This window comes from Pongo pygmaeus, chromosome 9 (genome assembly GCF_028885625.2).
Source record: "Pongo pygmaeus isolate AG05252 chromosome 9, NHGRI_mPonPyg2-v2.0_pri, whole genome shotgun sequence".
NCBI classification, from domain to species: Eukaryota; Metazoa; Chordata; class Mammalia; order Primates; family Hominidae; genus Pongo; species Pongo pygmaeus.
In genome coordinates, this window is record NC_072382.2 from 16,117,948 (window position 1) to 16,144,181 (window position 26,234).

Genomic DNA, 26,234 nt, shown 5'->3' on the forward strand with positions numbered 1-26,234 from the left:
ATGTCTCACATCTAGGTCACACTAATGCAAGAGGTGGGTTCCCATGGTCCTGGGCAGCTCTGCCCCTGTGGCTTTGCAGGGTACAGCCCACTCCCCCTCCCCCAGCTGCTTTCATGAGCTGGCGTGAAAATGGACATTGGGCAAACAGTCTGGCATGAAGCTTTTCCAGGAGCATGGTGCAAGCTGTTGGTGGATTTACCATTCTGGTGTTTGGAGGAATGTGGCCCTCTTCTCACAGCTACACTAGGCAGTGTCTCGGGGGGACTCTCTGTGGGGTCTACCACCCCACATTTCCCTTCTGCACTGCCCTAGCAGAAGTTCTCCATGAGGGCTCCACCCCTGCAGCAAACTTCTGCCTGGACATCCAGGCATTTCCATACATCCTGTGAAATCTAGGTGGAGGTTCCCCAAACCTCAGTTCTTTACTTCTGTTCACCTGCAGGCCCAACACCATGTGTAAGGCATCAAGGCTTGGGGCTTGCACCCTCTGAGTCAATGGCCTGAGCTATATCTTGGTCCCTTTTAGCCACAGCTGGGACACAGGGCACCAAGTTCTAACACTGCACAAAGCAGCAAGACCTGGGGTTTAGCCCATGAAACCACTTTTTCCTTCTAGGCCTCTGGGCCTGTGATGGGAGAGGCTGTCATGCAGACCTCTGGCATGCTCTGGAGACATTTTCCCCATTGTCTTGGTGATTAACATTTGGCTCCTTGTTACTTATGCAAATTTCTGCAGCTGGCTTAAATTTACCCTCAGAAAATGAGGTTTTATCTTCTATTACATCGATGGGCTGCAAATTTTCTGAAGTTTTATGATCTGCTTCCCTTTTAAACAGAAGTTCCAATTCCAAATGATATCTTTGTGAATGACTAAAACTGAATGCTTTTAAGAGTACCCAAGTCACATCTTGAACGCTTTGGTGCTTAGAAATTTCTTCTTCCAGATATCCTAAATCATCTCTCTCAAGTTCAAAGTTCCACATCTCTAGGGTGGGGCAAAATGCCACCAGTCTCTTTGCTAAAGCATAGCAAGAATGACCTTTGCCCCAGTGCCCAAGTTCCTCATCTCTGTCTGAGACCACATCAGCCTGGAATTCATTGTCCATATCACTATCACATTTTGGGCAAAGGCATTCAACAAGTCTCTATGAAGTTCCAAACTTTCCCACATTTTCCTGTCTTCTTCTGAGCCCCCTAACCTTTTCCAACCTCTGCCTGTTACCCAGTTCCAAAGTTGCATCCACATTTTCAGGTATGTTTACAGCAGCACCCCACTCTCTGTGATACCAATTTACTGTATTAGTCCATTTTCATACTACTATAAAGAAATACCTGAGACTGGGTAATTTATAAAGAAAAAGGGGTTTAATGGACTCAGAGTTCCACATGGGTGGGGAGGACTCCCAATCATGGTGGAAGATGAAAGAGGAGCAAAGGCACATCTTACATGGCAGCAGGCAAGAGGGAGCATGTGTAGGGGAACTCTCCTTCATATAACTATCAGATCTTGTGAGACTTATTCACTATTGCAAGAACAGCATAGAAAAAACTCATCCCTGTGATTCAATTACCACCCACTGGGTCCCTCCCAGGACATGTGGGGATTATGGGAGCTACAGTTCAAGATGAGATTTGGGTGGGGACACAACCAAACCATATCAGAACCTGAGAGAGATGGTTTGAAATTGGAACATATGTTCAAAGGGAAGGAGAATGTAAAAGTCTGGAAAATTTGCAGCCTGACCATATGGTAGAAAAGAAAAACCCATTTTCCGGGAAGAAACTCAAGCTAGCTGCAGAAATTTGCATAAGTAACGAGAAGCCACATGTTAATTGCCAAGACAATGGGGAAAATGTCTCTAGGGCATATCAGAGACCTTAGTGGCAGCCCCTCCCATCACAAGCCTGGTTACACGGTTAGGTGGAAAAGACAAGTTGTATGTAGAGATCATTATCAGAAATTGCTAAACTCTGTCATCAAAAACTCTGTTGGAATGGATTTTAAAATTTCTTAATAAAAGAATATGAAACATGACTTTCGTTTAGTTTTTGAAGTGGTGCACTCTCCAGAGATTCTGTATTCAACACTCAGTCCTGGGAAGCCAGTAGTATTTATAATAAATTTTATAACACTCATGCAAATGCGAACCAGATACTGGCCCACAGTAAACGCTAGTAGGAGGATGGACATCTCTTGGCATCACCTAGGAAGTTTTCTTGGGAAAAAGTCAAAACTGAATATTACCAAACCTCTAGATCTAACTACCAGTTTACAAGAAATACTGGGTCTACAGCTACACATTAAATGACATCAGGTGGATGAATGGTAAAGTGCAGAATGTGGAACGCTTCATAGAAACATGACTTTCTTCAATAAGCAAATATTAGAAAAAATAAAAAGGGGAAATACACACATTAAATTGTGACTTTAGAGACTCACATAACCAAATATAATGTATAGACTTTTTGGATTCTGACTTGAACAATCCATATGTAAAACAAAAATGAACAAATCTAGACATTAGGGAAAGGTAAACACTTAAGTTATTAAAGTTTTGTAAGCATGTTGACAGCACTGTAGTTTTATTTTATAAAAAGTACTATTTCTTTTTTTACTGTAGTAGTAATTACTCAATTATATGTCTGTGTCAGAATTCATAGATCTGTACACCAAAAGAATGAATTTTCCTGCACATAAATATAGATCAATATAACTAGACTTAAAAAAAGAAATGGCCACTGTAAACAGACACAAGAGAACACCTTGCAGGACAAAGTCTGGGGGCATGAAGGACAATAGTCAAGGACATTCCAACTCCAAAGAGAAGTAACCAGGACTTGCAGTATGAGCTAACCAAAAATTGTACTCCCCTGCCAGAGCTGGACATCATGTAAATTCCTGCACAACAGAATTTGGTCATTGCCATAGGATTGTGGCTGCTATATTTCCCATTTATCCTTTTTTTTCTGAATAAAAATGTAATTTATTGGATTATGTTCATACTGCACTATAGTATATTGGGTATGTGGGTGGAGCAGGGGGAATGCAGATAAGTCTCTGCACCATGGGGAGCTGCATTCAGATGTGCTGAAGAGAAATACACATTGCCCAGAAAATTTGGATCATCTTGGCAAGTGGGTAAGTACATTTCATATGTGGAAAGGAGAGAACATACATATACTAGAAGGGTGCGATGGGTAGGGAGTAACTCCTGGTTACTTCTCTTAGGAGACTATGACTTTGCCTAATGCCCATTTTCCCCTTATTCCAGTTACAGAATTTAGGCTGGGCATCTGGAATAAGCATTACATTCCACAGCCTCCTTTCCAGTGAAGTGAGCCATGTAACTGAACTGTGAACACTGGGTGTGAGCAGACATGGTATATGCCATTTTCAGATGGTGTTTTTAATAGGAAGAGGTGCTCTCTCCTTCCTAGTCACTCCTGGCTGTAGTAGAGGTGTGTTGGCTAGTTTAGCAGCCTTTTTGGCCATGTTGCATGTTGAGGACCGTAGTATAGCCTCATTGAAGAAACAATACCTTCACAGGTTGGAATTCCCATGACCACAAAGGACTGTGCATTTGGACTATTATGTGAGAAATAAACTTCTCTCCTAAGTTCCTGTTGCTGGTTTTTTTTTTTTTTTTTTTGAAATTCAGTATGCTTTTGAATAAAGATTAGCGTTTCTGAATGAACAATTTATGTAGGTCAGATTTACAGGTTTCGCACAACTGAGACTATCACATATTTGGAAAGTCCAACCAATTGCAAGTTATCAAGGAGGGTACACCAGTCAGGATTCAGTGCAGGTTAAAGAGATTTAATACAAGGATCAAGTGCTGGAAATCTTTAGGATAACAGCAGTGATGATCAGGAGGCCAATACTGGAATTATTAGGTTTATGAACACACTCTCTTACCTGCAATCCAGAAATCAGAAAACTGAATTAGGAAACTATTATCATCAAAAATACATCTGCACTCCATCAAAGTGAATGAATAGACACTGCAACACTGTTTCTGGTTGTTGCTACTGCTGAAACCACTTGTGGATACCCATGAAGCTGATGACTAGACACTGACACTGAATGTAGTCAGCAGCACTACTATCTCTAGACACTCACTTTTTGACGACCCAGCTTCCCAAAAGATGGAGTGGAAGAAAGAGGACCCCCACTTTACTTTTATCTTACAAATAGTATCTATTTGGGAGAATCTCATTTGTATTCAGAATCTTACTTGCAAATTAGTCTGAAATATGTAGCTTCTAGCTTTCTAGACTCTGAACATAAGAGGATGGGGATGGAGACTGAGCAAGCTACTCTTCTCATCTGCCGAACAGTTAGCTATTGCTGAATTAGAAGAAAGAACTTAAAAATTGGAATTTTCTACGGCCATTTGCAATGGAGGTTGATGTCACAGGTGGCATGGAAGGAAATAAATTATGTTTACCAAATAATTTTGGGTTGTAGAGGAACTATACATATTTTTTCCACATTTAACAGTGTATTTACTACTATCTAGTTAGGCAGAGAACAAGAACCACCTTGCCAGTAATAAAGGTGTACCACCCTAGGCATTTAGAAGACAAATAACAAATTATTTTTAAGTGTAAAAGTGAGCTAAGCACTTTAAGTGAGGCTTGAGATTTTTTCAAATTTTTAAAAAGCCAAGATAAACAAAATCAGTATTTGAGCTCTAATACATGTTTTGCACGTCCACATAATTCTCTAAAAGTTTTCTAAGTAGGAAATTTTATTAAAGGAAACAGCCTCCAATACCCTAAATTATTGGCATTATATATATTTTAAACTTTTATTTAGGTTTAAGAGTCCATGTGCGGTTTTGTTATATAGGTAAACTGCATGTTACCAGGGTTTTGTGTTCAGATTATTTCATCACCCAGGTAATAAGCATAGTACCCCATAGGCAGTTTTTCAATCTTCATCCTCCTCTCACCCTCCACTCTCAAGTAGGCCCCATATCTGTTGTTTTCTTCTTCGTGTCCATGTGTACTCAATATTTAGCTTCCACTTATGAGAGAACATGTGGTACTTGGCTTTCTGTTCCTGCATTAGTTCGCTTAGGGTAATGACCTCCAGTTCCATCCATGTTGCTGCAAAGCACATGATCTTGTACTTTTTTAGGGCTGTGTAGTATGCTATGGTGTATATGTGTCACATTTTCTTTATTCAGTCTACCATTGATGGGCATTTAGGTTGATTTCATGTTTTGCTATTGTGAATAGTGCTGCAGTGAACATATATGTGCATGTGTCTTTATGGTAGAACAATTTATATTCCTTTGGATATATACCCAGTCATGAGATTGCTGGCTTGAATGGTAGCTGTTTTAAGTTCTTTTAGAAATCACCAAACTGCTTTCCACAATGGCTGAACTAATTTATATTCCCACTAGCAGTGTGTAAGCATTCCCCTTTCTCTGCAACCTCACCAGCATCTGTTATTTTTTGACATTTTAATAACAGCCATTCTGATTAGTGTGATGGCATTTTTTTGATTTGCATTTCTCTAGTGATTAGTGATATTGGGTATTTTTTCATATCCTTGTTGGCCACGTGTATGTCTTCTTTTGAAAAGTGTTTGTTCATGTCCTTTGCCCACTTTTTAATGGGGTTGCTTGTTTTTTTGCTTGTTAATCTGTTTAAGTTCCTAATGGATTCTGAATATTAGATCTTTGCTGGATGCATAGTTTGCAAATACTTTCTCCCATTCTGTAGGTTGTGTGTTTATCCTGTTGATAGTTTCTTTTGCTGTGCAGAAGCTTTAGTTAGGTCTCATTTGCCAATTTTTGCTTTTTTTGCAATTGCTTTAGGTGTCTTCGTCATGAAATCTTTGCCAGGGATTATTGGCATACTTTCTTGAAGACAGCATCTCTTTTCTAACATTCCATGGGTTCAATCTGATGATCTTGAAGTGATGACTCTTGTTTACCTTTCTCTTCATTGTAGGTCTCAGGTTTCTCATCATTTAATAATTTATACAAGCTCTCACTTGTCTCTTTAATATCACGAAGAATAGAATCCATAGAATAACCAAATTCAATAAGGGCATGCACATTAAATCCACGTTGATAAAAAAGCCCAAAGGTATGCAAAGCAACCAATTTGCCAGATGCATTAAACACTGGGGAACCTGAGGACCCATCAGAGAAACAAGTATCATAACTAAGCGTGTATGTGTTCCAAACCTCTGATAAGAAACTTCTTTGGGTAAACATACAGTATACATTACTGGTGGTATCATAGAGATCTACCAACCGATCTTGACAATTGTTTGGATATTTTTTCAATCGTTCATTTAGAGGAATCACAGTACAACCATCTATTTTCTTGATCTGGCCTTCGGGATGACCAATTAAATAAATCAAACCAGTAGATGGTTGAGGAGAAATCTGTTGCCATAGTCCTGGAGGAAATGCATTTCCATCTTCTTTTAGTTTTAAAATGGCATAATGTAGATTTTCATTGGACACTTTAAGCCATGGCTCAATGGAAAACCAATTGTCAGGAGTAGGGCAGAACTCTGTATAAGTGAAGGTTACCTTTGCACATTTGCTAATTATATCTGGCCACAAACTTGGATGTGTGTTTTTACCCACCATAAGATGTACAACATGTTGACAGGTGAAAATATAACCACCATTGAAGACAAAGCAAGTAGCATTGCCTGTGTTTCCATTACTGTCCCATTGCATGAACCCAACTGACTTGCTATAATATGTAAGCTGTTCGCAGGTTGCAACTGAAACAGAATTTGCAGTCATTTTTCCAAAATCCTTTTTATATATGTTGAATTGCTTAGATGGTAAAAGTTTCATTCTCTTTTGTTCTTCTCGAAAATATTTTCTTACCCACTGTGCCTCCTCTTTAAAATTCGGATACTGATGCATTATGGCTTCATTCAACATTTGATAATTCTTTAAGAGATTAATTGCCCCCCTTTGGACATCCAGATTAATAGCATACCGCCTACCCAGATGCGGCCTCCGTCTAACTTGTGAGTTTATTTGCCTATATTTTCGGGGCAAACTATGAAAGTAATAATTTCTAATCCTGGGAATTGTCTGGCGAGTTTTACCTTCAATATAATGGCTTAGATCCGGAGGTGGGAGAATTTGCTCTCTGCTGTGTTCTACATCTTTGGTCTCTCCATCTTTCTCCGGTTCGTGGACTTTTTTCTTAGACTGTATCAGACTCTGGTGATTAATTTCATCAGTGGCATTTTCATTCTGTTTAATTTTTTTATGGATACCTTTCTGTTGTAATGCTTTTTTTTTTTTTGAAATGTCCATTTCTAAGACTTTTCCAGATACTTCATCCACCATGGACTGTTTTCCATAAATTTTCTTATGACCTTCCTTTAGTTTCCATTCAAATTCACCTATGTCAGACCGAAAACGGCCATCCTTGCATAAGGCTCCTTCAATAGTCTCACCCTTCAAGGCATAAATACAAAGTTTACTTCCTTTTTCATGAAGTTCATTGATCTTAACAATCTTCTTTATTGTCCTTCCTATAGCAACAACATGAAAAAGAATGCATTCCATGTTTGGATTTTCACATTGGCGTAATATGTGTCCATCTTTTTTGCTACTCTTTCTTTGACCAAATGTAATTTTAAAATGAGAATCACTAGGCAGGCACTTGAGAGGCATTCCTAAATTTATATGTCCATCTATTGTCTTTTCTTCATAAACAATAATGTTCTTATTAAACTGATTCTTTATCCTTTCACTGAAATAGTCATTAGCACTCAGGGCTGAGTAGACACTCTCGCTGGGTTTACCATATGCTGTAAACACACTACGGTCTAATTTTCTGGAGTTTTCATTCAAAGTAAAGGTGAAACAACATTCTTTATTGTTCAAATTTGGATTCTGCATTTCAAGGGCTGTTTCATGCTTGTTGACTTCACTTTTAAGCTTAAAGGTGCCGCTACACTTTCTTATGCCAGATAGACAATGATCAACAGGTGTGTCAGCATGCATCTGCTTCATGACAGTATCCTTAAAAAGGAAAGATTAAAGAGGTTAACAAGAATCACCTTTAATAATGTTTTATATTTTTCTAATGATAGAACTAATAGATATTATGAATAAAAATTGGATAATATAATGGTTAACGAATAATGGAGAAAAAAATCAATCACTATTCTATCACTTTAGATACTCATTCTACATTTTATTTTAATTTTTAATTTTTGTCTCTGTATACTTTGATTTTGTTTTCTGATTCTTAAAAGTAGTACTTTGATTTTCAACAAGGGTCCTAAGACCATTTAATGGGGGAAATATCATCTTTGTAACAAATGTGGCTAGAATAACTGGATATCCAGATGCAAAGAAATGAGTTGGACTCCTACCTTATACCTAACTTGAAATGGATCAGAAACAGCCCTCTATTATTTCATATGCAGATCTAAATCTTATGTTTCTTAAATACTATGTTGCATGTGACTTTATTTTTCACTAGGCAATGTGTCACTACTTTGTGCATTAAGCAAACTTTGAAACCACAAGTTGAGGGGCTATAGAATATTTCACTGTATAATAATTTGTAATCCATCCTTTCATTGCTGAATATTTAGATTATTTCCAGATTCTTACTCTAAATATGATAAAACTTCCTACAAACATAACATTTTTGTGTGCACATCTGAATATTTCCCTAGGTCATATTCCCAGGAGTGGAAATACCGCAACTGAGGATGTAAACATATTTTGCAACATATATTCTGCCTAACTGCCTTCCAGAGAATTGTATCAACTCACCCCATCCCTTCTCTCCAGCTGCTCAAGGAGACCAACCGCAATCCTATGGTTGATTCCTTAAAAGGATTTGAGTGTTACTATTTTAAATGTTTGCCAATTGTTAGATAAAATTCTATCTAATTTGACTGTTTTTAGTATGTACATGTATTCACTTACTAGTGAAGCTGGACTTACTTATCTTTTAGATATTTGAAACATCACCTTCCAAGGATTCCCATTAAAAATCTGTTTAGTTTCTGTTCTGTCAATGGTTTTGACAGCACTAAGAAAATATATTAAAATGACAGACAAATAATAGGATGGGATATATAAATAAATATAAATACTCATATACAATCAGTTGGTAGTAGCCCAGGATACAAGATATTGAGAATCTGATGGTAACAGAAATGAAAAACATAAGTAAAAAATATTATATGACAAGAGTCAACATAACTTGGAAGGAAATCATTGTGAAGCCTGAAGTATTGGATCTAGTCTATATAAATAGAGGAATAAGCCTGGAGAGAGTAAAATCAGGAGGCACAGCTCGGCTTGGATCATTTAGTAGGTAGGTGCAATGGAATGAGCTTAGGTCTTAGGAACAGTGATTTCCTTTTCGTCTTGGGGCTCTCCTATCACCTCACGTTTTCAAATATTTATTGCCTAAATCTATCTCTGCAGCACTGACCTCTCCTCTAAGCTCCAGATATTAATATTTTGTTGCCTCTTTGACATCTACTCTTGGATATGTCAGAGGCATTTCACTCTTAGCTCCTTCAAAACCAGAGTCATAAAATTTAATTGCGCCCCTCTTCCTGTGTTCTTGAATCTGATGATGGTGTCATTACACATTTGACTACTCAAGCTAGTATCCTGTGAATAGTCCTTAGCTTCTTCCTTTATCTCTTATATACTGTGTTTTTAAAAAACTGTAAAACATTATGCATGCAGAAACATTTTATGACACCCTATATTTCATATACTAAACATCCACGTATCTCCTTCCCAACCTAAGAAATAGCACACTACAAATCATTAGAGGCATACAGTGTGTCCCTCCTTCATCTTATCTTCCTTTCTCATTCTCCTGGACAACCACTAAGTCTGAATTTGTTTTAAAATTATCATTGTCTTACACTTATTTAGGGACATATACATATGTAGTAAAAGTATAAATAGTACACTGTTTCATTTTGCTGGTTTTGATTTTATATAAACAGATCCAGCTGAATATGTTCTTCCGTGATTTGCACTACTTATTTATTTTATTTTATTTATTTATTTTTTTGAGATGGAGTCTCACTCTGTCGCCCAGGCTGGAGTGCAGTGGCACAATCTCGGTTCACTGCAACCTCCACCTCCTGGGTTTAAGCAATTCTCTGCCTCAGCCTCCTGAATAGCTGGGATTACAGGTGCATGCCACCATGCCCGGCTAATTTTTGCATTTTTAGTAGAGACGGGGTTTCACCATCTTGGCCAGGCTGGTCTTCAACTCCTGACCTCATGATCCACCCGCCTCGGCCTCCCAAAGTGCTGGGATTACAGGCGTGAGCCACTGTGCCGGGTCTGCACTACTTTTCTGAGGTTCATTCTAGTTGATGAAATTCTGTATCCATTTTTACAATTAGAGAGAATTAACTGAAGAAATAAACTGTTTATGAATATTTCTGTTATTTCTGGGGTTTTTCTAATAAAAGCAGTGGCTAATTTTGCTATGAATATCCTCAAATATGTTTCCTGGTGCACATCCACAAGGGTGTCTCTCAAGTATAGACTTAGAAGTGGAATTGCTTAACTTCAGAAATAGATTTTAGCAATAAATATTTGAAAACATGAGGCAATAGGAGAGCAATGAGAAAAAGAAAATGAGTAATCACCTTTATTATAATAGATATTGCCATATTATTTAACATAATGGTTGTACCACCTTGCACTTGCACCAATGAGAAATGAGAGTTCTTATTATTCTATGTCTTCATCAAAGCTTGGTGTTATCCATATTTTAATGTTTACCAATCTTGTGGGTGTGAAATAGCATCTTATTGAGGGTTTAAACAGTAGTTTCCTAATTACTAATGAAATTGAACCCTTTTTCACACTTCAGTCTCTAAAATGCTTGTTTATGTCTTTTGTTCATTTTTATACTGGATTATTTTTCTTTTTATTATTGATTCTAGGAGTACTTTAAATATTGTAGACACAAATTGCTTACTCATCATATGTGTTAAACATCTATTCTGAATTTTTTCTTGATTTTTCATTCTCAGGTATCATAAAGTAGTTAATTTTAATGTTGTCAAGTTTATTAATCTTTTTATACCATTAGAACACCTTTCACAGGATAATTCTGTTTTTTTTGTTTTCAAAAAATTGTAAAGGTTGCTTTTACCATTCAAGTTTTTAATCTGGAATTATTTTTTGTACATAGCTTCAAGTAGGTATCACTTTTTATTTTTTGCATGTGGATAACTAATTACTCCAGCGATGCTGACTGAATTGTTCATTCTTTCTCCACTGATCTGTACTGCCAGTTTTGCCACATAAGATTGTTATGGGTTGAACTGTGTCCACTCAAAATTCACATGTTATAGTCCTAATCCCTAGTACCTCAAAATGTGACCTTATTTGGATATGCAGATCTTGTTGATATACTTAGTTAAAAATGAGGTCACTCTGCAGTAGGATGGGCCCCTAATCCAATACCCCTGATATCCTTAGAAAAGGGGGAAATATAGACATAGAGACAGACACACACAGAGGGAAGATAAGGTAAACAGCCATAGGAAAAACATGGCCAACTACAAGCTAAGGAGAGAGTCCTGGAACAGATCTTTCCCTCACAGCCCTAACAGGTCACGAACTCTGCTGACATCTTGACCTTGTACTTTGAACCTCCAGAATCATGAGACAATGCATTTCTATTGTTTAAGCCACACAGTCAGTGGTACTTTATTACCCCTAAGAGACTACATAGTCTGGACTTTTCTAACAAACTACATTATGTAAAGCCCTCATGATCTAATCACCCATCAAAGCCCCATCTCTTAATGCCATCACCTTGGAGATTAGGATTTAAACATATGAATTTGGGGGATGCAATGATTCACACCATAGCACAAACTAATACGAAGATATTGTCACATCTTGAAATTTGTGAGTCTGTCTCTACTCTCTCTGTTCTGTTCCAATGGTATATTTTTCTGTATATTCACCAAATACTGTCTTAATTTTGAATTTTTCTACTCATTAGTATATCTTGACATTGATTTATGTCTCATTTTCATGTCTTCAGCAAAATAATTTTTTCCATAAATGGTTAACAAATAATTTTTACATTTATTCCTAGGTAAATAATATTTTTCTAGGCATTATAAAATAATTTTTGAGGGATTACATTTTCTGATATTGCTGGCTAAGCTAAATCCATTGTTTTGTAAATATCAACCTTACACCTAGCCAATATGCTATATTACAATCATTCTAATATTTTATCTATAAATATTTTTTGTTTCAAAAATAGATATGATACCATCTGTGGATATTTCATGAATATGCTTTGTTCCCTTCTTTTCAATCCTCAAATATTATATTTTACTATTTTTTCTTATCACACTGCATTGGCTAAATTAAATTTTACTTACCAGCTAAATAAAGGCAGTAATAGTGAGCACTCCTCTATTCTCCCTCATTGTAAGGGAAATACTTCTAATGATTCATTATTTAACATGATGTTCCCAGTGAGATTTTTGAAGATGCCCTTAATCTGGCTAAGAAGCCTTCTGGTATGTTTATATTTATGTATTTGATAGTAATAGGGGTAGCCAAGATAAAGTAAGCCCATTATAGCCCATTATTTCCACTAATTAAAACTAAAGCCTTTGGAAAAATAAAAAAAAGCAGCATCCTGAGCTTCTACTTTGGCCACCATGGAATAACATAGAACTAATTTATACTTCTGCCTGAAAATCCTGGAGAAATGGACAAAATATACAAAATGGTTTCCAAGACATTAAGCATTAGTCAAAGAAGGACAGTGACACCTGAGAAACAGAAAAACAATGATGCAAACTCTATGACTGCCCCAGCTTACTGCCTGAAAAGAGGTTCTAGGCCATGGTGCAGGGAAAATAATCCAGGCAAAGCTCAGTAGCAACTGAGTTGAGGAAAAGGAACCGAGTTCTGGGAAGCCAATGGGTTTAACTTTCAAAGGGCATGAGAGGACTGTACAGAGAAGGTCCCCATAAGTCTTCAGATGACTAGTGATCCGCACATGCACGTGAGGAAATCACCTAAGTCAGCGAAATCAGCTACCCAAAAAGATTAGAAGGAACAATCCCTGGAGATCTTACAGGGCTGGGAATAGTTGCTGTTCCCACCAGACATAGAGAAAACATCATAATTCGTGAGGCATTGAGTACAATACTAAAAAGAACATTGCCTCAGCAATAGAGATATATTAGCTCTGTAATATACAGGCAAAACATTACAATAAAAGAAAACTACAGACCAATATAAACATAAATGCAAGAACTAATAGGTAAATACCAAGAATGCAAGGTTGGTTTAATTTTGAAAAATATATCACTGTAATAAGCCAATTAGAATAATTAAAATTTCTATATATACATAGAATCATCTCAACAGACATAGAGAAAGCATTTGGTAAGCCTGACATCTATTTCTAATAATATCAGCAACCTAGGAATAAAAGGAAACTTCTTCAATCTCATGAAGAACAGTTATGAAAAACTTACAAGTAACATCATACTTAATGGTGTAGGATTGAATGCATTCCCAAGACTAGAAAAAACACAAGAATGTTTGCTCTGGCAGAATCTCTTCACCATTGTGATGGAAGTTTTAGCCAGTGCAATAAAAAACAGAAAGAAATAAAAGGCATCTGGATCAGAAAGAAATTAGTAAAATTATCTTAATTCACTGATGACAGGTAATCTATGAAGAAAACTCTGACAAGATATGCAAAGACTTTTGTCCTAAAATATATTGTAGGAAATTAAACAAGACCTGGCTGCCTTCCCCACTTCAGGTTCTGCTGAGTGATCAAATGCAGCCTTGAGGAGCCCCCTTGGAGCCAAGGGGAGGAGCAGGTTGGCAAGAAGAGGGATGCCCCAGGTCTGAAGGAGTGAGGCAGAAGAACAGGACCTGGAGGCAGGGAACCTAAGGATGATTCACACTCACTTCCTGGAACTGAATCAAAAGGAAAATCCCACCTCTCCACAGTCAAGTAACAAAAGGATCAGAGGCTCCTCCCTTTGCAAATTATGTCCCCAACTCCCGCTTTCCACTGCATTGCAGATGAAACATGGAAAGTACCTCTAGTTGGTCCCCTCCTGCAACCAATCAAACTGGTTGTGCGCCACTACTTCATTTACATAGGGTGTAAACAAAGTAACCAATGAGAAACCTCTAGAGGGTATTTAAATCCCAGAAAATTCTGCAACCAGTGCTCTTGAGCCCCTTGCTCAAGCCTGCTCCCACTCTGTGGAGTGTACTTTCACTTCAATAAATCTATGCTTTCGTTGCTTCTTTCTTTTGTTGCTTTGTTTGTATGTTTTTACTAAGTTTTTCTTTAAAATGCCAAGAACCAGGACAACTTTTAGTCAAGACCCTCCACTGGCAACAGGAGGAGGATTGGGGAGTCACTTTCTCACTCCCAAACCTCAGAAGAAGGCTTTGCTTGGGGTGCGGATTCCTTGAGGGCCATGACAGGGTACTAAGTGGCCTGAGGATTCAGTGCCAGTCCCAGCTTGCCCTGTGAAACCTCTGAGGGAGGTGGTAGGGTCCAGAGGGAGGAAGCACACGTCCAGGCTCTGCTACATGTACCACCCACTGTGTGACCTTGGGCTACTTGTTTAACATCTCCGAGCTGTGCTTGGTAAGTGAGATAATATATGTGAAAGGCCAGGCTCTTATGGGGACCCTTGATAAGTGTGAAGGGAGTGGAACCTTTTGGTGTAATCATACTTGCATCCCTAAAGGAGGATTGAAAAACCTGCCCTCCTCCTAATCTCCTCAGAAACTATCAAAAAAGCAAACATGCCAAACAAATGTAATTGTTCTTTACACATTTTGATGGGACCTGAGTTCCTAAGGAGGCGGTACAGAAAAGTCCCTATGCCAAAAAAGAGTGGAAGTGGAAGGAGGGTCTAGGGATAGCAAATTCCAACTCAAACATGTCTCTTCCTTTCTAACGTTGTGGGAAAGTATGTGGTAGTGATGGTGGGTTTTCTACTTAAGGTACAGCAAGTTCGCTAACTAAATAGGGTAAATGAAATATCTGGCTCATTCAGAGGGCAGGCAGCTCCCCTGTGACTTTACCCAAAGACATTCAAAGCAACTGCACATAGTTTGTTTTCCCTTTCAGTGAGAAAGGGGTAAGGTTACAATTGTGTGTGCATCTCCCATTGAGATGTTCACCTGATTCTATCACTGCCTCAGAGACCGGGTAAAAATCCTGGGGCTTGTCAAATGGAGAAACGGATGCCCAGGTCCAGAAGGGCTTTGCTCATGGCCTCTCATGTTCAGAGTCTACTGGAGAGCCAGGACTCCACCTGCCTGACAGTCCCAGTCTGGGTCTGAGTTCTTGCCACCATTCTGCATCAGAATCACCTGGGGGTTTCTTGAAACACAGATTGCTGAGCCCTAACCCAGAGGATCTGACTTAATATATCTGGGTTGAGGCTGCAGTTTGTGTTGATTCTGCCGTCCCAGGGTCCAGGCTTTGAGAACCCCTGAGTTAAGGAAAAGAACAGCTGACCAGGCCTGGCTACCTTAGCTCCTGTCTACTCTGAGGCGTTTCCTTGATGGCCCTCAACTGCCTTCTCCTCTGTTAAGAGTCCTAGAAGCCATTCACTCTTCCCTCTATAGCTCTGGGCTCCAGAAGAGGGGCTCACATGGAAAAGGAGGACCTGGCTCTTTTGAATGTCCCTTCACTGAGCCCTAGAATGCTCTGTGGAAAGGGCCTTTGGGATGCAGCTTTTCACCTTACCAGAAGGGAAGTGTCTAGAATTAAAATTAGGATAAATTATTGGATTGGGTAATCTGTACTCACTGTATGCCTTGTAAGAGTTCATGTGTGGTCAGGCATATTTGGAGATGCCTGTTACTCTTTGTTGGTAAGAATAAAAGAGTTTTGAATGAGCAGAATTTAGAGCAACATGTTCTGTCAGCAAGTTAGCTAGAGAAGCAGAAATGACTGAGGAATAATAAGGAGGAAGTAACTAAGGCCCAGGACACAAGCAAGAGTCTAGGTGGAATCTGAGTTGAGATTCTAAGATTCTGGAGTCTTCTATGTACCTTCTCAGTCTCGAGGCCTTGGGGCAGAGCAGGAATTAACCACATTCACAGCATTCCCAAAGTGAGATTATGCCCAACCCCTGTCAAGATAGCCAAAGAGGCAGATAATGCACCGGGAGGTAAATATCCAAGTGAAACAGAGTAGGGACGGGACTCTGCCTCCACCACCAATAATGCATTTTTCCACACCCGCTGACTACCAGAACTTGCACCTCCACTGGTGCCATCCTCACTGGCTGTAAGACCTTAAAGAAACTAAGATAAGAAGCATTCTACCATAAATCTCATTCAAGGGAGTTAACTTTATCACTTGCATGCACACAGGACTTTACCTCATTGCTTGCCTCGTTATAATGTGAAAATCCCCACCCAGGGAGGGACTTATCCACCATTTTTTGATCATGTGATGTAAGTACTAACATGATATCTCACTGGGCCTGCACACTCTACACTCCACCCAACACATGCAATGATATTAGCATAACTCATGCTTTTCATGTCACCATTTTTAAAACAGCAAAAAGACCTCTCCTTGGGGAGCCATCTGGAGAACTCTCACTCCAGTGCTGTCTCCCTTGTACTCAAGAATAAGCCCCTAATAAAGCCTTGTCTGGGAAACTCACTTGGCCTTGTGTCAATTTCTATTGCATGGGAGACTAAAAACTTGTGGCTGGTAACACAAGAAGCTGGGTGTTTTAGAGTGATGGATGCCACAACAGTGGCAAAGATGGGTAACTGGATGACAGGGTGGGACCTGCAGGTGTTAAAAGCAGAAACAGCATGGGTATGAGTAGTGGGCTCTGGAACAGCACAGAACCTTCCTATTCCTTGACTTTCTGTAACTTTTCTCCAGACTGTAACAGACTCAACCCTTGTCTTTCCCTGGCCCCTACTTCTAAGCCTGGCCAGGATTGGGGAAAGAAGAATAGCATAAAGAAAGAGAGAAAGTGGCCCCCATCCCACCTCTCTGACCCCTCTTGTCTGATGAGGAAAACCCAGGCATGTTCCTTAGAGAATTCCAAGTCTAATGGAAGGGGCACAGGTACTGATTAGTGAGTCAACAAGCACTAGACCTATTGGTCAGTCAACAAGCACCCTCCCACCTCTGAACCTTTGTACTTGCTGCTTTCTCTATCTTCAATGTTGTTCCTCTAGATATTTCCATCTAGGACTCACCTCCTCACTCCTTTCAGGTCTCAGATATCACCTTATCAGAGAAGCCAATTATCATCACTTCCAAAACAGCATCCGCCATTCTCTTTTCCCTTCTGCCCATATCAAAACACACACACACACGTGCATGCACACACACACACACACACACACAATTTATTTTTCCTTTCTCCCTCTACAGTGTCAGCTCCAAGAGAACAAGGATATCACTGTATGCACTGGTATATCCTTGGTGCCTGTGATGTACCAGGCACGTAGGTTTGCAAGAAATGTTCATTGAATAAATGATCAAAGTGATTGAATGAGTATCTACTATGTACTCACCACTGTCCTGGCCAATTAGAGACAAGGAAGAAAAAGGCGAAGTTCCTGTCAGTGCTAAGGTGCTTGGGTTTTAGGGTCAAAACCTACTTGTCATTTCTGCTCCCTCTCTGGCCTCCACAGTTTAAGCCCTACATTCTCCATCTCTCTTTTCCTTCACACTTCTCATCCACTCCATCCCCTCCTCTCTGCCCCTTCAGCTCCCAGTCTCAGGCCACTCCAGGCTCCCTCCTCTTTAGCCTGGATGTTTTTGGAATAGCCTCCACTCTCAACTCTTCTATCCCTTCAAGCATCTTCCCATCCCCTCTTTTCCAAGGCCCATGGGGCTAGAGTGTTCTGGCCCCTGTCCACCCCTCCCTCTGCCCCACCTTCTGCTGCTCTGCTCCTCTCCCCTTGGTCCCAGCTACAGTGATCACTCAGGCCCTGGACAGGAAGCCCTAGCCAGTCTCAGGGCTTGTGCATTCACCATTCTGTCTGGCCTTCCCTTAGGTGTCTTCAGGGCCAGTTCAGAGGCCTCTTGACTTCCCTAGCCAGAGCAACACTCCCAGGCACACACTTGCCACTTTCTGTTACCTTTGTTCTTGATCCACTAGCGAAAACTTTCTATTTGTCTGTTTCCTGGATAACCTCTTTCACTCTTTAAAATGTAAGGTTCACAAGAGCTGGGACTCTGTCCTTCTTTCACATGCCTAGTCCCTAAAGTAGAAGCTTGTCAGTAAAGTTTGCCGAGGGTCCAGGCTTAAAATGCATTCTGAACAAATGCCTCCCCTCTGTTTTCTGTCAAATTGGAAAACATTTCCCTCTAGGTGTGGTGAGACTCCCATAAGACATGTATAATGTGCCTGGCAGACTGTTGCATCTGGCATACATAAGTCCCAATAACTTATGATCTTGACCATCCAGTTTCCAGGGGACTCTAAGTCTGGGGGATGCTGACGGAGACGCGACTCCATCTGTGCAGACCTTTTGTCTGGGGAGGGAGTTTCCAGTGCTGGAGGTTTCTCCTTTGAGGAGTTTATGTAGGGTGGAGGAAGTAAGGGTTTCTCGTCAAAGGGGCAAGACATACTCCAGAGACCCAGAGGTAATAGCAGCTACTCACAGTTCTCTGGACAATCTTAAAGCTGCATGATGTCAGGATGACTAACCTCTGTCACTTGTGCCTTGTACTTCTGATCTTTCTAGTTCTCACCTTGTCTGGTGGCCTTGGAGAGAATAGTACACCAGTCACATTGCCCCTTCAATCACCCACTCCCTGCTCTGCCTTCATCCACCAGGTTTGCCTATTCTCCCAGGTACCCTGCAGCAAAAGAAATTAAACAAGACCAAAATAAATGGAGAATATATCTTGTTCAAGATTGGAAGACTCAACATGGTTAAGATGCTAATCATCCACAATTGTGTTAATTTTTTTACACAATTAACACACAATTTACACAAACACACAAACTTTGATCCAGATATTACACCACACAAAAACATAAATGAAACTCAAAATCAATTGCAGACTAAACCTAAAACTACAAAACTCTGGAAGAAAACTAGAAATGTTTTGTGATCTTAGATTTAGCACAGTTCTCTGATGTAAAAGCAAAAGCATGATCCACAAAGAGAAATATAGAGAAAGTGGACTTCATCAAAGTTGAAAACATTTCCCTCCCAAAACAGGACTAAGAGGATGAAAAGACAAGCTACATAGAGATAAAATATCAGGAATTATCACAAATATTATGAGAAAAGCAATATGACAAAGGACTTGTTTCCAAAATATGTAAAGCCCTCTCAAAACTCAGCAATAACTAACCAGTATAAAATGGGAAAAATATTTTAATAGACACTTCACCAAAGATATGTGAATGATATAAACACATGAAAAGATGCTCAAATCATGAGTCATTAGTGAAATGCAAATTAATACCACAAAAAGATGCCATTACATACCTATGAGAATGAATAAATCAGAAAAACTTTGTGTTGACAAGAATATGAAACAACTGGAACTCTCACACATTGGTAGCGAGGATGCGAAATCATACAGCCATTCTGTAAACATTTTGACAATTTCTTATAAAATTAAAGTTATGTCATACACTTTCCATGGCAGCAATTCCACTGCTAGGTGAACCCAAGAGAAATGAAAACTAATCTTCATACAAAAACCTGTAGGCAAATGTTCACAACAGCTTTATATACAAAGTCCCCAAACTGGAAACAATTCAAATGTTCTTCAGGGAGTGAATGGATAAACAGATTTTGATACATTCACACAGTGGAATGCTACTCAGCAATAAAAAGAAAAAACCTATCAATGCATGCAACACTCATAAATCTTAAGTGGAATGTTCTAAGTGAAAGAAGCCAGACTCAAAGGGTATGATTCAGTGTATGTTCCATTTATATGATGTTCTGGAAAAGGTAACACTAGAGTAATGAACAGATTAGTGGTTGCCAGGGACTGGGATGAATAGGGGACAAGTGGGGAGAACAGGAAATTATTTAGAGTGATGGAACCACACAAGAAATTATTTAGGGTGATGGAACTGCTTTGCTTCTGGATTTTGGTCATGGTTACATTACTGTAGGCATTTGTTATAAGCCATTCAACTGTATACCAAAAAAGACTGAATTTTACTGTATATGAAATAAATAAATTTAAAGGAAGCAATAAAAGTTAAAGCCTTTCAAATAATCTGTAAGACAATTAATTGGGTGTGGGGGTTTTTGTGTTCATTTCTATTATCTTTTTTTGTATCTTCTACTTTTTCCACTTTTTCTGAATTTATATTCCCTTGCTTTGTTGCCTCCTTTACTTTGATTTTTCCCTCTCATTCTATTTTCTAGACAAACAGTTTGGCAGTTTTATACTCTAGTTCTGTTCTATATTTGGATGCCCTAGACTAGTACTGCCCAATACAATGTCTGCAGTGACGGAAATGTTCTACACCTGCACTGTCTAATTCCACACCCACATGTGGTTCTTAAGTACTTGACACGTAATATAACTGAGAATTTGTACTATTGACCTTTTTCATTATTTGATTTTAGTTAAGTTGAATTTAAATTTAAATTTACATAATCACATGTGATTAGTGGCAATTGTCTTGAATGAAATAGCCCTAATCATTTTAACATTAATATTTAACTTAACAAAGTATTAAGTGAATTGAATAATTCCTCCTAAGCAATACAAAGATAAAGTGTGTAAACACATCTCCTTTATTTACAGAAGGAAATCCAAAAACCTACATGTGCAATTCAAAGAAAAAAAAGATGCTGCAGCTATTTTCCAGAAAGCTATTCTACATCTCTCACACATTTTAGGAGCCACAAATGTATGGAAATGAATTCATGACAGCTTAAGAATATCTGTATGTGCCCTCTCAGTCACAAGGTTTTGTGTTGAAATGGATGAGCTACTTAAGTTGGGACAATTAGATGGCAAAGAGAAGTTTCCTCAGGAAACCAGGATAGACTCACTATCGGGAGAGTAAAGCATCTGATATTACTGCAGCTCTATTTGTCACTATGCAGAAAGCCAGCCAGGGGATAACATGAAAAGCAGAACATAGAGACTGAACACACAAACAAGTCCTTAAAGAAACTGTATACCACTGAATTAAGAGCTCAGCTGAATTCTGGAATGTCCACTCATGTGAACCAGTGAATCCATTTTATTGTTTCACAATTAGAAAATATTTTTACTGGAAATGTGGAAAGCTCTTATTGATATAAAGCCTACTGTGATCTTGGCACCATACTACCTTACCAGTATAGAAAGCATTATTTGCCTACCATATTCTTGAATTCTCCTCATAAAGCATCAAATGCAGCTATCCTGTTCCCCAAATATGTTTTCCTGTGTACATGACTTTACTCAGGCCATTCCTTCATCCTTGATACACTAGTGAAATGTTATTCATTCTTTTTCAAAAATAAATTAGTTTTAGACATACAAAATGCATAATTAATGTACATAATTAATGTATACAACTTGATGAGTATGGAGATACATTATCACCACAATCTATGCCATCAACCTATCTATCACCTCCCAAAATCTCTTCCTGCCCTCTTATTATTTTTGTAACAAGAACACTTAACATAAGATCTATCATTTTAGCAAGAACTTGAGTATACAACAGTGTTAACTATAGGCACCCATGCTGTACAGATCCCTAGAACTTATTCACCTTGTATAAGGAAACTTTGTACCCCTTGACTAATACCTCCATTTTCCTCTCTTCCCAGCCCAACAACCACTTCTACACCTATGAGTTTGACAATTTTAGATATATTATTCATTAATAAATCATTTCTTATATGATGCTGCTGTAGTTTCCTAAGTCTGAATTAAGCATTCTTCTCTCTGTACTCTAAAATCACTTGTTTAGGTCTCAATTTTGTATTATCATTTTGCATATTTTGAGCAAAATAGTGTGGGTCAAAAACCAGTCTCTGCAGTCTGATGGCCTAGGTTCAAATCCTTGCTCTGAAGTCCATTACTTCTGCAACTATAAGCAAGTTGAGCTTCAGTTTCTTCTTTTATAAAATAAGTATGATAATAATACCTACTGCATAGTTCTAGTAAGTGTTAAATGAGATAATACATATGATGGGACACAATTCTAGGCACACAGTGTTTCCTCAGAAAACATTAGCTAATTATTTTTGCCTGTCTACACTTTCCAAGACTTTAAGTGCCTATATTGTTTGTCATCTTGTTGTCTTAACATACGTTTAGCATTGTTAACTCATACCTTATTATTTTGCTTTCCACAAGCACTTATGTGTCTGAGCTCCCCAAATATATTTTAAACTACCTAAGAGAAGGGCTTATAACTACCATTGTTTAAGAACTTATTGCCAAGAACCTCATATGGCACTATAGTTAGACTATCACTCCTGTGAGGAGTTGTAAAAAAGTAGATATACCTTTGAAACTTCAGGTCTAGTCCTCTGGTCATCTTCCATAGCACTAAATGACTTGTTTTCTTCAGTCTTCATGGAATTCATGATGAGTTCAAAGAGAATGTAACTAACTTCTACTAGTGGATAAGATGGAGAAACAAGGATTGAATTTATTCTGCCACCTGAAATGTCTAAAAAAAACCAAAAAAACAAGATCTATGAAATAACCACTTTCAAACACTGGAGATCAGGTGGTGTGGGACCTCATCTCCGATATCTGAGAAGAAAATCATATGAGGTAAGCCCTATGGCTATTTAGCTTACTGTACGGAGTTTCCAAGGCATATCTTAGGAAGGAGAAACAGGCAGTCTAGCAGTTTCCCTGAGTTGAGAAGACAAGCTGGGAGTTTTGGGAGGCCAAGATGACTGGAACTTGTATGACAGAGTACTAGGGAGAAGACAGCCACAGGAGCACACAGTATCAGAGATCTGCAGTGGGTATCCCTTGAGATTTCAGCTTGGTCAATGCATGAGTGGAACGAAACTGTCGAAAAGGAACAGGAAGAGAAGTACCCAAAAGGAGCAGATGTAACAATTTCTGAGGCTCATACAGGACTGTGTAAAATTTCAATTCCCAAAAATCCAACTAGAAAACTTCATAATTCATGAAGTATCAGGGAGAGTACTCTGAAAGGTATTTCTTCCATAGTGGGACAAAGTTAGCCCTAGTTCTGGGCCCACCTAATAAATAAAAGCAAGCTTTGAAAGTATAAAATGGTTTCCATGTAAAATATCAACATACTAGAACAAAGCTCAAGAATATTGATAGGAATGTAAAAATTTCTGGCACCCAAAGTTGTGAAATTAACAAAGCTTGATATCTAATAAAAAATCAGCAAGCACTTAAAAAGTGGATAAATATGACCCATAATGACTAGAAACATCAGTGAATAGAGACAGGTCCAGAAGTGAGAGAGAAGATAGAACTAGTAGTCAGAAACATTGAAAGTCATTACCTTGCATTTCTGGCCAAAATGGAGTAACAGGGACTGGATTTCCTCCTAGTCTGAAAACAAAACAAAACAAAAAAGAGCAAAACATATGAAACAATGGTTTGCAAGGAACTGGACATTATGCAATTAAGGACAGTGACAACTGAAATGTATCCTATAATCCACTTTAGCAGACTACCTTGAGGAATTCCAGGCCGGTGTGGCAAGGAAGGGCAGCAAGACAAAACTAGTAGGAATTCCAGATTTAAGGAGACAAAGCTGAGAGACCAAGGTGACAAGAAGTCACAGGCCACAGACCCTGGTGGGAGACCTGCACAGAGAGGGAACTCCGGATATATGAAGAGGGTTCCCCTAAAGCATTCAGCTGTGTACTGATTAGAGCAGCAGCTGAGAAAACTTCCCAAGGCCAGGAACGAACCACCCTAAAACTGTCATAGTCTAACTTTCTTCCAACCCTCTCCCTGTAACCCTTTTAGGGATCCCCATTTCCTCATTTCTACATTAAGGACTTTGGCTCAGATCAAACTTTTATTGTTCGTGTGAATTGGTTCCTCTGAGCTTTTTAAAAAGGATTCCAGATCCCACCCTCACAGACTGATTCAGTATGTCGGGGTGTGGCTATGGAATCTGCACTTTTACCTGCCTCACTCCACAACCCCCGCCTCAAACGCGCACCACGTTGTTTGGACAGCTGCCTCTGTCACCGCAGGATGACCTCAATGCTTTCCTAAAGCCCCAGAACCTATGAAGGTAACCTGTGCTTGAAGCTGTGCTTGCTTACAGAAGGAGACTGGATGTCAGTAACCACTGTGCTACAAGATGGGAAACGAATTTAGAAGCGCTACCCTAACCTGAATCCTTGCTAATTACCATACCTCAATCTGTGCCTCGGGGAGAAACGCAGCTTGCTAGGCACATGTAGTGTTGGGCGGCAACAGAAAATACGAGACTGCCACACTCAGTTCTTTCTGGAAAGCCCCCTCTCTTTCCAGGAATCCTTGCTCTCCAACTACGTGCCCTAAAAGACCTTAAGAAGCACCCTCACACTACACTCTAGGCACTTTGAGCAGGAGCTCTCCTACTCCATTCCTTTATCAGTGAATAGTTTCTGCTCTGCTTAACCGAACCTGGTCTCCTTCTATGGGCGCGAACGGCACCGGGCAGGGAAAGGACCCACCAGGGTCAAACGACCCTCTTGAGATTCAGGAACACGCAGATGATCTCTAAGTATCTTTTCAGGAGTACAACTCTTGGCCTTTGAAGCTGAGACGGGGAAGGGAATTACAACGGGCGGCTGCCCAGCTCCCCATCCAAAATCTCCTTGACTTTGGAGTGAGGTCCTTCTGCCTACTGCCCTTGTCAGCCATCCGCCTAAGAACTCCAGGTCCGACCCGGGAAAAGAAAAACCACTCACAGAACCTGAGAGTCTGTCTACACAGTGCACGTGCCCCTCAGTGCCCGCAGCTGTGGATTCACAGGTGCTGGAAAGACAGCTCTCTTATAGCTCTCAGCTGAACTTTTCCTGCCTAGAAGGGCTAGCCCGCGCGGGGCAGGAGCCTGGGAATTGACACTCGCTGGCCAATGGACGAAGAGTCTCTGGAGGCTGTTTTTCTCTCATTGGATGTAAATGACTCATCTCTCAGCCACTTTGGAAGCCAATTATCATCGCTCCAGACAGTGATTGAAGGGAAGGACAGGATGAGCGCGCACGCCTGCGCGCGCGCGGGTGAGTCTGAAGGCCGGGCCGAGGGGACTGCGCGCCAACCCGCCCACCCTCCCTATTTGTCTGGACGACCCTTCCTGGTCTCAGTGATCCCCTCCCCCGCACCACTCAGTCCACGGCCAGTTCCCGCGTCCTAGGATAAACTAAGCAATCACTGCCCTGCTCCTTCCCGCTCATCGGCGTCCCCTGTCTCCCAGTGGAGGCCAAGGAGGAGCTGCGCGGCAGCTGGGCGGAGTGGCAGGCGCCTGGCGGTTTCGCGCTTTCCCCGACGTTTGATTGCCAGCGGGAGCAGCGAATAGCCCGCCAAGTTGCTTCAGTGTGTGGCAGTTGCTGCCTTTCTGCAGCTGCGGGGTGGGCGACTGTGGCGGGATGAGCATCCAGGCGGGATCGTTTGGCAGCAGCAGAGAGAGCTCCACCCGGATGATGCACAGGCCCAGGCTCCAGCGGACTTCAAGTCCCAGAGCAGGCTGCACCCGCGTCTGCGTGAAGTCTACAGGGACTTGGCCTGATCGCAAATGAACTAACTTCAGGGAGGGGCTGGCGAACACAGACACTGACAGCCTGGACGAGGAAGCGGCCAGCACTGCTTAGGCCTGGTTCCCAGGACGCGCATTACTGAGTGCGGTACTTTACCCTTCGGATGAAGACTCCGGAGTTCGGCCTCTCCAAACTGCTATCAAAGAAGTGCTTTTCTTGTGGGGCTTGAGAAAACATCTTACTGTATAAGAAAAGGACGTCTTACTGTCTAAGAAGCTGAATGGAAGGAGATGCGTTCAGTATTGGGTGTTATTTTTCAGAAGTTGGTCAAAGAAGGAGAGAAGATGGTTGATTAAGTGGGGATGGTGACAATTATTTTGTAACTCATAGAAGGACAAATGTTTATGTAACAGTTGATAGTTTTGGTGGAATAATCATGAGCATGTTTCTGAAATTAATGTAAAATATACAGAGACCCCTAAAATCACTGCTTAAATTATACAGGTCTTGTGGTGTTTGGAAAGAGCAAAC

At 40.0% G+C, this 26,234-nt stretch overlaps 1 protein-coding gene across 3 annotated transcripts; it reads right to left on the reverse strand.

Annotated features, from left to right (window-relative positions):
• Positions 1-4,788: 4,788 nt before the first annotated feature.
• Positions 4,789-25,069, reverse strand: FAM111B (FAM111 trypsin like peptidase B). 3 transcript variants are annotated; one of them, XM_063670889.1, is made up of 4 exons: positions 24,379-25,069; positions 23,507-23,556; positions 22,515-22,681; positions 4,789-8,027 (listed from the first exon to the last, which is right to left on the reverse strand). In XM_063670889.1, the coding sequence occupies exons 2-4, from the start codon at positions 23,511-23,513 to the stop codon at positions 5,901-5,903; spliced, it is 2,301 nt and encodes a 766-aa protein (XP_063526959.1). In that variant the 5' UTR covers positions 23,514-23,556; positions 24,379-25,069; the 3' UTR covers positions 4,789-5,900. The 3 variants fall into 3 exon arrangements, with proteins under 3 accessions (XP_063526959.1, XP_054297356.2, XP_063526960.1); XM_054441381.2 differs by having other exon boundaries at positions 24,918-25,003; XM_063670890.1 differs by having other exon boundaries at positions 24,923-24,981.
• Between the last annotated feature and the right edge of the window lie 1,165 nt (positions 25,070-26,234).